Source organism: Nanorana parkeri, unplaced genomic scaffold (assembly GCF_000935625.1).
Source record: "Nanorana parkeri isolate BGI_ZX_2015 unplaced genomic scaffold, ASM93562v1 scaffold412, whole genome shotgun sequence".
In the NCBI taxonomy this organism is placed as follows: Eukaryota; Metazoa; Chordata; class Amphibia; order Anura; family Dicroglossidae; genus Nanorana; species Nanorana parkeri.
In genome coordinates, this window is record NW_017306680.1 from 1141796 (window position 1) to 1154872 (window position 13077).

Genomic DNA, 13077 nt, shown 5'->3' on the forward strand with positions numbered 1-13077 from the left:
ATATACATACATATATACATATACACACTGGGAGGGGGGGGGGATTTATCATAGCAATTGCGACTGTTTGAACTCGCATGGGATATATTTGACGCGCTTTTGCCAGATTTATTTTGCTAGTGTAACGTTGTTTATAAATGAGATTAAATGGACTCCAGGAAAGAAGTTCAACTCCAGGAAAGAAGTTGCAACTTCAGGCAAAACGCTTAACTGTCGCTTGTTTTATTTTTTTTAATGAATTGCTGTTTTGTGATTTACTTAATATATTAACAAGTGTGGTTTTTATTCCCAACTGAAGGTCAAAAACCCAAATCTTATGGCTCTTCTTAGGCGTAAAGTAAGACTGGCCCAACCGTATGCTGGAATTTTTCTCAAGAGAGATGACAAGTAAGTATTAAATAGATCATTAGAGCAGGCATGGGAAAATGTACATTCCTGTACGTTTTATAAGCCAGCAAGGAATTTGATGCAGCCACTTTGGGCATCCCCTCTTTTAAAGTCATTTCACTGACCTTATTTCTTAGATATGGAAAGGAAAAGGGTGAACCTCATCGTATTAGTTTGTATCAATATAATAATAATCCATGCACATGGAGGCAGCCTCTTTTTGATGCTCTAATCTCACTGCTGATTACACACAATAGATTTGCTGTAGTATTGGTCAGCAGCCAGACACCATGTGCTCTAAGCTGGCAGTTGGAGAACAGAAAAATAATGTAATTATGAACACAGTACTCATGTGATTTTTTGAAATGCTGCCATGCGCTTTATTTATTTATTGATTGTATGTATAGCCAAGTTTTTGTGAGGTTCAGAATTTTGTGAAGCCTGAAAAAGGAGCCTAACAGGCTAACCTAACAAGCTTCTGGAGCCTAACAGGCTCCAGAAGCTTGGATGTTAAATAGCTTTAAGTGTGTGTAAACCCTAACAATGAACTTCTCTTATTTTCTTCCCTTTTGGTGTGTTTAATACGCTTAGAAGCTTATCTCTTTGAGAAGTGCAAAAAAAAACCCTGTAGATTTAGTGAGAAATTCAGTGCTGTCCTGTGTCCCCTCAGAGGGCCTCCTAGTTCTTAAATTGGGCTACAGAATAATTTAGAATTTTGGTTTTAGAGATCTGAGAGTGGGCGTGGTCGAGTAGTTTAGCAAAGGACACTGGGCAGGGCTGGCACCAATCCACACACATGCTGTGTTGTCAGTTCACAACATGACGAGTGTTACGTGCATTTCTGGGAGATCAACAGATATTTTTGTTTATTCGCAGGGTCGTTATGGTATAAAACATGACAACGTGCATCTATTGCATAAATGTTGTGTATACATTATGTTTTGTTTAGCGTATATGTTTATAAATCACGCACAGCCATTCACTGGATGAATCTTGCACTGCATTCCCACCATTAGATAGAGCCAAGGAGGATAGGAATTTCCTATGCTCCTCGACTCCATCTAGTGGTGGGAATGTTGTGCAAACTGCCTTCACCCAGCATATGGCTGGGTGTGATTTTATAAATCCCCTTTAGCTAATGAGATGTATCATGTAAACCTTCCTTTTATATATTATATCTGCTAGTAAACCTTTTTTTTCTTTTCTTTTCTTGTTGGTAAAAAATAGTAATGAGTCAGATTTGGTTGGAAGCCTGGATGAAATCTACCACACTGGTACATTTGTTCAGATTCACGAGATGCAGGACATGGAAGACAAGCTGCGCATGATTGTCATGGGTCATAGGAGGTATGTGTTTCGATACAGACAATGGTACTCACTAGTTTTGTTATATGACCCACTATGAAATTGAAGGGGAAAAAAAAGGGCTTTTGTACGAGGCAGAATTGTTTTCTTTGTGACTTTGATAGTAAATCTTCATATAAAAGCAGTGATAATTTAAATGTAAGCAGTGCCTGGTGGGCTGAGTTAGTCCCTGCATTCGTATAGATATCTCCCCAACAGCGAGCATTCCCTGCCCTAATTTCTAACACTTTTCATGTACACCTGGGAGATTTGAGCGCCCCTGCCCACCTTTGGGTGTTCAACATATCTGTGCAGACCCATGCAAATCTGTCTCAATTGGCTGCCCAATATTCTAGACACAAGGGTGGTTTATACACAGAAAAGCTGTCTCCTATACTTTGTTGATAAACAGCCTGTGTATACATGCTTGGTAAATGTCCCACTGTGTATTTATTTAATGCAGTTACACCCTACATAGCTGAAAGCATCTGTCGCATGTAGAAAGTATATGGATAATATTTCTACTTTAGGCGCTAAGCAATGCATGGTGACTTTTCATACTCTGAGCCATTTTGCCTAAGGCACCACCTGTTATGATTTGGCTACGTACCTCAGTTTTGGATTTAGTAAAATCGTGAATCTGTCACAAAGTTGTCAGTCTCTAAAGGTCTGTGTCAACAGGCTTTTGTTCACATTAAGCAGGCTTTGCATTCCCATACAAGCCTATGGGATTGGAAAACCCACTTGAAGGTCAAATGTAGCCGTCATTGAATTCTGAATGATCTCAGTAGCATCTTGCACTAAAGTCAAACTGATTCCATCGGCACAAGTCCAAAGCCTGTCGACAGACCCTAATAGAAGCAAATTATATGAGAGTTGCAGGCTGTATGCTGGAGGAAAAACTACTTAGCTTTACCAAAAACTATGTTCCTACAGTAAAACATTCATGAATTGGATTCTGTTCTAGGGTGTGAGAGATTTTTTGTTCTGTACCAGTTATTTAGGGAATGTTAGTTTATCTTTAGATTCTTCTTTGAAAATTTATAGAAAATGTCTAATGTGACTAGTAGGAATTAATTCACTCAATTCTGATATTCAGGATCCGCATCAATAAGCAGCTAGATATTGAAGCTGATGATAGAAAGCCTGAGGAGAAAGCAGACGGGAAAAAGAGGCGAAGAAGTTCAGGAACTAGGAACACCAATGAGGGTGACAAGAGAGAGCAAGTAGCTGTGGATCCAAGCTCCCCACCTGGAGTCCTTATGGTTGAGGTAGACAATGTGACACATGAAGAATTCCAGATCACTGAGGAAGTGAAAGTAAGAGCACCATCATTTACCTTAGTTTCTTGAATGCATACGAGACAGACAAGTTTTACTTGCTGAGTTTCGTGTATTAACAACTTATATCTGTAATGTTACAAACCTTCACACCAGACTATAAAATGCAATCTTAGCAATACAAAAAAACAAAATGTCACAGTAGTGTTCATGAGACTGCTTTATAAATCTACATGGTATTTGATGGCATTTTTTGTTACTATTAAAGGGTTTCTAAACAGTCTACAAGCAAGCAGTAGATATATGCAAAAAGTTTTTATTTTAAAAAGCGGTTTAAACTTGCCCCTGTCTTCGCCGCGCGCTCCCGTCCGAAAATCTGAAGCTGCTCCGGCGGCTGCAATTATCGGCCGGGAGACGAGGAGGGACGCAAGGTAAGTCTATGGACACGTACACCCGCATGCAGACACCGTGTGACAGGAATTGCCAGCAAGGACAGAGGAGCCAGCGCTGGATCAGAGACCCGCAGCAGCGCTGGAGAGAAGGCTGAAAAGGACAGGAAAGAAGAGGAAGATCGGATTAAGAGACATCATTTAAGGTAAGGGGGAAAAAATTTGACTTTAATTTGACTTTAATTTGACTTTAATGTCACTTTAATAAAGCTACTAATATTTGTGATGATTTTGGAGAGTATATCGATTGGCTTGGGGTCATTAGCATTCACATACACTTTAAAATACACCTTTAGTCCTGTGTTAAGAAGGGAATGTATTGCGGGACAAGTCTATAATTTTGCTACTTTTATAGATCATTGGTTTGACCTCATCTGGAGTACGCGGGCCAGGTTTGGTCACCAGTACTAAGAAAAGATGTCCTTGAGCTGGAAAAAGTCCAGCGGAGGGCAACCAAACTAATTAGGGGTATGGAGGACCAGAGCTACGAGACGAGGCTAATAAATTTAAACATGTTCACATTGGAGGTGAGGAGATTAAGGGGGGATATGATTTCCATGTACAAAATGTTCAATGGTGGTAGCAACATCAGCGACAAACTATTTAAAATTAACTCCATTACAAAAACTAGAGGCCACCACCTAAAATTGGTGGAAAAAAAATTCCAGCACAAGGCGCGAAGGGGGTTCTTCACAGTAAGATCAGTTAGGGTCTGGAACTCACTGCCACAGGCGGTGATTTCAGCTAAGAGTGTGGAATTGTTCAAGAAACTTTTGGACGATTTCCTAAAGGACCGTAATATATAGGGGTAAAAGTATTCCTAAGAATGAGATCCTATAGGTTGGACTTGACGGACTAATGTCTTTATGCAACCTCAAATACTATGTAACTATGTAAGTTACCAAAATCTTACCACTAGCTCTTTCCTCTCCACAACCATCTGACACAAACCACCCTGTGAAATGACACTTTTTGCAAATATTAATAGAAAAAGGAACATATTCATGGCAGAGGAGGTAGGTTATATAAAGAACCCGTTATGTTGCCCTGAATTGGAAAAGTGAGACGTTCATTTTAAGTCGTTTAAAAAAAAAAAAAGAATCATGAGCAAAAAGTCTGAGGAACAGGGGTGTAGAATTCCTATCACCCCAACGTGTGGGACATGCAGTTCCCGGGTGGGCGGGGTTTTTTCTTCTTCTACATTTAGCCCTGCTTTGGCCAAGCAGGGATAAATGTAGAGCAGGTGAAGCCGCCGCTCGTTATGTACAAGTGATCTGGGCAGCTATATAGCCACCCAGATCACTTGTACAGCAGGCTGTTTGTTCATTCCCCCCACCCCCGTGGTTTCCTGGGACCACGACAATGATTTTTGGATGGAGAGCAGACCAGGGAATGTCCGTTCTCTGATCTGCTCTGTGATCAGGGAGACAGGAGAGCTGTACTCGCAGCGTTCCTGTTCACAGCTGTCCTGTCAAAGGAGACATAAAAGAGAGCCAGTCACCTCCAAATGCTATCAGGATCAGCGGCTGTGTGATGGCAATAAGATTCAGTGGGAAAAAAAATCATAAAGAAGTAAAAAAAAAAATCATAATGAAAAAAACAAAACATGAATTATAAAAAAAAGAAAACCCATTGAAAAGTAAAAATCTATCAAATAAAAAAATTAAAACCAACCCGTCATCTGCATGCAAATGCACACGTACAGCATTGTGCGTGCGCTGCCCCCAATACACTGTGTACCATGAGGTGGTAGCCAGGCAGCAGCACCCTCTAACATGCTGCATTAAAGGGTGAGTTCACTTTCCCAAGTATTTTGGGAAGATGGAATAACAGGTGTACTATCTGTACCCCAAACTGCCGTCCAGCACAGCCCTATGCTATGGATTTGAATTTAGTTTGCAAATTGCAAGCACTCATTGGTTGGTGACCGTGCTGACCAATGAGAAGCACTTAGCACGGTTAAATACGGTTTTGGTTACAATTATCTTTTGTATCAGGACAAGTAGATTGGGCCCCCACCTAGTCCTTGGACAAGTAGTTTTAAAAAAAATTTCCACACCCTCGAGGAAACACGACAAGATGACAAAACAGCACAATGATAACAGAAAAGCCTAATTTGTGTCCCTTTTATCAATGGAACCAGATTTGAAGGCTCAGTTTCGACAACTGCCTTTCACAGTCGAAGACAAAGTAGTGAAGCATAGCCAAGAATTCAGGAAATGTCAGGCACCAGTAACAAAGTGAAACTAAATCAGAGAGGGGACCATGTGGAGCTTTGTTGGCTAAGATCACTCTCACTGGCAGGTGACTTATGTTGGCTCTTGGGCAAATCTTCTACTTACACTGCAGTAACTGAAAAAATAAAAGGAGACAGCCACTTCAGACCCAAGGTTAAAGGATAAATGCACTTAATCTAAACAATTGTTAATTTTCCTCAGTCCTGACCACAAAACACCTCTGTTCTTTACAAATTATCTATTTACTGCATAGGTAGAGCACAGTGTTCACCAGCTTTACCTCTCATTAATCTAGAGAATCCAGCCTTCATAAACAGATCAAAGGCTATTTTTGAATAGGTCTCAAGCATGCACCAGATTTTTGGTGAATATTGTAGAAGTTGGTATACTACGCAACCCCGCACAGACAGGCAGTAAATATAACCATTTCTAAAGAACAGAGCTGTTATTTAATATATTTTATTGCAACTCTGACTTCAATTTTCATTTGTTTTACATGACGAAAACATTATTTTTTGTACTCAGTGCCCGTTTGTTCTTCTTTAGGCTCTCACTGCTGAAATAGTGAAAACCATCCGTGATATTATTGCTCTGAATCCCCTATACAGGTATGAGTAAAACAATATGCTGTGTTTGTCAGATAAAACTCTCGGAGATTAAATCAACATTTGGTAGCTGTCACTGAACTGTGTGTGTTTTTTTCTTTTTAGTTTTATTTAGGATTTGCAGTACACTTTTGTCCAACTGACAGTGGTCACCGGGACAAATAGGGTGGATTTCTCTAGCTAGCATTCAGGCAGCAATGACAACTTGACAACAGCAGTAACCCTTTTGAATCCAAAATTTGAAACATTTGTACGGTGTCTACAGACTCTAGACCAGGGGTGGCAAATTCATCGGGGGCCGCATCAGCAGTATGGTTACCCTCAAAGGGCCGGTTGTATAGGACTATGCATCTACTCTTTATTATCATAAATAGTTGCCTCTGCATTCAGTTGCTACTGGTTTTATAAACTGCGCGTTTATTCGCGTGGGGCTGGTTTTATTTTTTTCTGTTTTTATTTACTTTGTAAAAAATGTTCATTTGTTTTATTATTTTTACTTAATCGCCTTTTTTTTTAACATTTTTATTTAGTTGCATTTTTAATTAATATTTTTTACTTTTTCTTTTTAACTATTTAAAAAAAAAAACTTTTTATTGTATTGCTATCACACAGGGAATAATAATCCCCTGTGTAATAGCATTTGGAGGTGACAGGTACTCTTTATTGACCCTGTCACCTCCAACACAGGAGTTCTAGCATAGCACTGTTGCTAGAACTCCTGTGATGGGAACGAGCATCGGCCGCCGGGGACAGAGGCTGGGGGAGGTGACAGAGCCTGTCACAGCTCCACCGTCCGGCTTCGTCACTGCTCCACGCCCCTCGCTCCGTCACGGCTCCACGCCCCTCGCTCCGTCACGCCCTCTGCTCCGTCCCCATCTCATTCAACGCTTCGTCCCCGCCCCCCGCTTCGTCACAGCACCACGCCCCTCGCTCCGTCACGCCCTCTGCTCCGTCCCCATCTCATTCAGCGCTCCGTCCCCGCCCCCCGCTCTCCACGCCCCCCCGCTCGTAGCGCCGCTCTCGGCGCTCAAAGAAAGCCAGCCCTGCTACGGTGCAAAAACCACTTGCCCGGCGCCCGGAACTACATGTCCCGGGCATCGGGCAATACGAATTCCACACCCCTGCGCGGGCCACATTACAAGGTCCGGCGGGCTGGATTCGGCCCGCGGGCCTTGTGTTTGCCACCCCTGCTCTAGACACAGACACCTGCTGAATGATCTTAAAGATTGTTGCAAGATCCTTTTTGTTATTGTGAAGTAAATGTGCTATGGAAGTGGGAGTACTGTGCATGGCATTGTAGGCACCAGCTTTTGTCAGTGAAAAACAATAGTGAGCAGTCTGCAAAATACAACTAAGCTGGTTATTTTTCCCCAAGAAGGCTAGAGCAAGTGATTGTTCCTTGGGTCAGAGAGGACTTTTAGATATACTGTACTATCTTTTTTGAAAAATCAAACTATATCTATGTGCACCTTAAAGTAGACTTTTTTTTTTATTTTTATTTTTTAGATTTGGATAGAATGGTGAGGGGTTATAACCAGTCAGGTTTGTTATTCCTGTCTTGTCCTTGTTAGAGTGAATTTCCCTGTCTGTCCTAATCGGCACCAATGTCAAGGGGAGTGAAAGTAATGGTAAAGTGAGGATAAATACAAAACTTTAAGCTGCTACCAAAACAGAAGTGGAGGGGAAATATCCAACTGGGACACTGTTCCACATGGCAGTTTCATATACAATGGTCTCTAGTTTCTTTTATTCACTCATATATGACCCAAAATGTGGAAAAACCATGTAATATTTTTCATAGTAATTCATGTGAAGTCAGTGTATCAAATTTCAGTCACACAGTGGTAGATTTTTTTTTACAGTTGCTGTTCATTTGATTTACTTTTATAATATCAGCTGACTATTGGAGACTGAACTAACTACTACATTTTCTTTCTATTTGAATAAAAAAACAAAGACTATTGGAGAGACTGTCATAGTTTGTTACAAGCTTCAGTTCCTGAGGTCAGACTGTGACCTTAGCAATATAGTGACGGTAGCAATCACACATTTTAGGTGCTTGTTTGGAGCAATTCTACTGCAGCTAAGCTACAAGCATGTATAGCATCTTGGAGCTTTGTATGTGTTGTACATTTACAGTAAGTGGTATGGTAATATGCATTTTTATAATGAGCTGCATTCTTTCCTGTCATCCATGAAAGGGAATCCGTAATGCAGATGATGCAAGCTGGACAGAGAGTGGTGGATAATCCTATTTACTTGAGTGACATGGGTGCAGCGCTGACTGGGGCCGATTCCCATGAACTGCAGGATGTCTTAGAAGAGACAAATGTAAGCGGATGTGATGGGACTTTGGTTATTTACACACGGTGATCATTAAAAAGCATTTTTTTTTATTAGTAAACAGTAGTGTAGTGATGTTTTCTTAGGTCCTTGCATTACTTACCTAAGATGAACAGTTTGTTGTTTGGTTGGGTACTTTATTGTGTAAACGTTTCTTACGTTATGTGGGCTTTTTCTTCTACAGATCCCAAAACGCCTGTACAAATCTCTTTCCTTGCTAAAGAAGGAATTTGAAATAAACAAGCTAAGTGATTTCATGACCAGCAAGGCAAATTTGTTTTTCCTCAGATATTTAACCACTTCAATAACAGATTTAACAGTTTTTGCACATATTTAAAAACCTGTGTTTTTAACTAAACAATTACCTAAAACTCCAAAGCATTGTTAGACTTTTAGATGGTAACTGCAATTTTGTTGGTCACACAATAATTACACATGTGTTTTATGAGAGAAGAATTACAAAATTACAATAAAAGGAATTTTAATGCACACAAACGCATTCATTTTTTTACAAAATGAAAGATGATTTTGTGTGGAGTAATTGAATACCAAATATGTCTAGCTTCAGAACTATGTGGGCCTGCATAATGGTAAATTATGGTTCCCAAAATTATCAATAGGCGACACATTTACTTGTTTTATGGTCTTCTTTTTTTTTTTTTTTTTTTTTTAAATTTAACGTTTAATTTTGGACTATTCCATCTCTTAATAGTTCTATACAAGTAAAATCAAAAGTACTCAATATCTCAATATGCAATGCACCCTAATCGTCACCAGAATTTGTTTCCTATATAGGCAGGGAATATTCCTCATACTGTGTCCCACAATATACTTGGCAAGTGTGAAAGTTTACAACCAGTACAAAATAGTTTGTAATTTTATTTAATAAACCTCCAACACAGTCGAATAGTAAATATGCATTAAATATTTCCAATTCATTCTGAGCATAAAAAAAAACAATCGGCATACATTTTAAAACAAATTCATTAACTGCATGTCAAAACAATGTGTAGTTTCAGACATAGTCATGGCCAAAAATATAGATAATGCACCACTTCCCTCAGAAAATTGTTGCAATTACAAATGTTTAGGCATTCTCATGTTTATTTATTTTGTTTGTATTGGTATGACACAAAAAAGTGGAGGAAAAAAAAAAAGCCAAATCTGGCACATTACACGCAGAACTCCAAAAATGGACTGGACAAAATTATTCCTTCTCCAAATTGCAAGAAATAATTGCATTCCAAGTTTGTGATGCTCCTGTAATTTGTAATTATACTCACCAGTATCAATGAACAGGTGCTGACAATCTAGAAATCACACCGGCAACCAGTTAGGTGAAAAATTGACTCAACCTTTCTGTTGTGCCTCTGTGTGCCACATGGAGTGTGGAGAAGAGAAAGAGCAGCAAATAATTGTCTGAAGATTTGAGAACGTAAATTGTGGGAAAACATGGACAATCTCAAGGTTACAAGTCCATCGCCAGAGATCTTAATGTTCCTGTGTCCACTGAACGCAGCATTGTGAAGAAGTTTACAGCCCATGGCACTGTAGCTAATCTCCCTGGACGTAGACAAAAGAGAACAATTCATCAAAGATTGCAACGAAGGATTGTGCGAATGGTGGACCCTCCATCAACTTCCAGACAAATTCAAGCTGACCTTCAGGCACAGGATACAACTGTATCAGCTCACACTATACGTCACCATCTAAATGAAAAGGGACACTATGGTAGGAGACCCAGGAGGACCCCACTGCTGACACAGAAACATAAAAAAGCCAGATTGGAGTTTGCCAAAACTTACCTGAGGAAGCCAAAATCCTTTTGGGAGAATGTGCTGTGGACAGAGGAAACAAAATTACAGCTTTTTAGTAAAGACCATCATTCTACTGTTTTCAGAAAAAGAAATGAGGCCTTTTAAAGAAAAAAATACAGTCCCTACAGTCAAACATGGTGGAGGTTCACTGATGTTTTGGGGTTGCTTTGCTGCTTCTGGCACTGGATGTCTTGACTGCTTGCATGACATTATGAAATCTGAAGATTACCAAATAATTCTGGGGTGCTATGTAGGGCCCAGTGTCAGAAGGTTGGGTCTCTGCCAGAGGCCATGGATCTTACAGCAGGATAATGACCCAAAGCACACGTCAAAAATCACCCAGAAATGGTTTCACACAAAGCGCTGGAGAGTAATGGACTGGCCAGCAATGAGTCCAGATCTGAATCCCAAAGAGCACCTGTGGAGAGATCTCAAAACAGCAGTTGGGAAAAGGAACCCTTACAATATGAGAGACCAACTTTAACAGGAACATTTGAGATTTGCATCTAATTTCAACTGCCTATATCTAGGGATTTACTGATCATTTTATTACGTGGTTTTCACTGAAAGTAACTTCTTATGTTGTTTTATTTTCATTATATGCTCAGTTTGAGCTGCCCAGTCTTGTGACAAGCTCTGTTTCTGTCTTGCAGGTTGAAGAGAAGATCAAACAAACACACAGAAAGTATCTCCTACAAGAACAGCTAAAGATCATCAAGAAAGAGCTTGGCCTGGAGAAAGAAGACAAGGATGCTATTGAGGAGAAGTTTCGTGATCGCTTAAAGGATCTTACCGTTCCTAAACATGTCATGGAGGTCATTGATGAGGAGCTTGGCAAATTGGGACTACTTGACAATCATTCCTCTGAATTCAAGTGAGATACAGATACTGTATTTTACTACAGGCTAGACTAAAAGTAAATTACTCTAAACTAAAACTGTTGCTCCAGTTTTGTTACCCTTTAGTAACATGTCTGTGTTACAAGTGATCTGTTGCTGCAGAGGATCATGGTAGGGATGGAATCAAGCCATGTAACCCTTTCCAGCCCCCCAATTGTGATGAACATAAGCAAAACAAAATCAAATATTTCCAATAACGAAATGCATTTAACTCCTTTTTGCTTCCGTCGACATATGCCATATGTCGGCAGCAGAGGGTCCCTGTAAGCAGACTCCTGGCAACTGTAGATGTTTACATGTGTGAAGACGACTCATGCGTTCGGACTTTCAAACATGCGTCCATCTTGCAAGCCCGCTATGTGATAGCATTAAAGTTACATTAAAAAAGAAAAACTTTCCAAAAAATAAAGTAACATATTTTATTGTTTTAAATTGTAAAAACCCCCAACCCCACCGTACATGCACATATGAACAACAGTTTTGCTACACATGTTGGTCATCGCCATGCAGAGGGCGGGGTTGTGGGTTTAACCACTTGCTGACTGGGTTGTTTACACCCCCTTCCTGTCCAGGCCATATTTCAGTATTCAGCTCTGCGGTACTTTGACTGACATTTATTCTGCCATGGAACGCTGTACTGAAATTAATTTTATGCCATTTCTTGGGGACAGATAGAGCTTTCTTTAGGTGGTATTTAATCACCACTGCGGGTTTTATTTTTTACTATATACCAAAAAAAGTACAGAAAAAAACTGTTTTCCCTTTATTAGGTTAGGAAACATTTATTATTACCCAATTTTTTGGTAAAATATAAAAGGAGGCACGGTGGGTAAATGGACACCAAACATGTCAAGCCTTAAAATTGCGCACCCCCGTGAAATCGCAAAAAAAAAAAAAAAACTACCATACCCACACTTGGCCATAGGCGACACTTAAAAGATTTTACAGCTCATCAATTTAGTGTTATCAGTGATTGATGGTTCTAAAAAAAAAAAAAAAAACGTTTGTGGGGTTTTTTTGTGAGTGTAAATTTTTTTTTTACGCTTAACTTTATTTTTATCACATAGGGGGATAAGACTCCCCCTATGTGATATCAAACTACAGTGACAGGTCCTCTTTATGGAGACATCAGGGGTCCCTGAGACCCCTAATGTCACCTGGGGACCCCAAAAGAAGCTAATGAAGCAGAGATCTTATCAGCTTCTCTCTGGCTTCTGTAGCCAGAGAGTGACAGCAGAATGCGGAAGTGATGTAGTAAACATCACTTCCTGCATTCAGAGAGCGGAGGGAGATCGTGTACTGATCTCCCTCCGTTCTCTGTACTTGGAGCCACACTGCTGGTCCCGAGTCGGACGCACGGGTTTGCGGGGACGGCAAGGAGAGGTAAGGGGGTGCACAGAGGGATGCATCATACAAGCGATTGGGTGTCTTTACCAGGGACTTTTCAGTAAGGAGTGCAATAACGTCCACAACTGGTTAAATTTTGGTCTTTGTTTTCTAAATATAAGGCTTATGCTAAAAACATAAAGTAATTTATATGTATTGTCCAAGAGAAATCATCTGACTAACTTTAACTTGTGGGTTTACATTTTTAAAGCTGGCATGTGATTGGTTGCTCTGAGTAACATGTAATATTAATTTCTATTAGTTAAAGTATGAGGCCCCTCAGTAGAAATGGGTAGTGTCTAAGGCAGGGGTGCCCATTAGGTAGATTGT

At 40.1% G+C, this 13077-nt stretch overlaps 1 protein-coding gene across 1 annotated transcript in view; it reads left to right on the plus strand.

Moving 5' to 3' along the window:
- The window catches only part of LONP1 (lon peptidase 1, mitochondrial), a 33645-nt gene that overhangs the window by 3667 nt on the left and 16901 nt on the right, over window positions 1-13077 (plus strand). The window contains exons 2-9 of the mRNA XM_018559707.1: window positions 299-387; window positions 1615-1734; window positions 2831-3050; window positions 6244-6305; window positions 8504-8633; window positions 8830-8888; window positions 10243-10267; window positions 11116-11336. Coding sequence (XP_018415209.1) covers window positions 299-387; window positions 1615-1734; window positions 2831-3050; window positions 6244-6305; window positions 8504-8633; window positions 8830-8888; window positions 10243-10267; window positions 11116-11336 — 926 coding nt within the window. The remainder of the gene's footprint in view (window positions 1-298; window positions 388-1614; window positions 1735-2830; window positions 3051-6243; window positions 6306-8503; window positions 8634-8829; window positions 8889-10242; window positions 10268-11115; window positions 11337-13077) is intronic.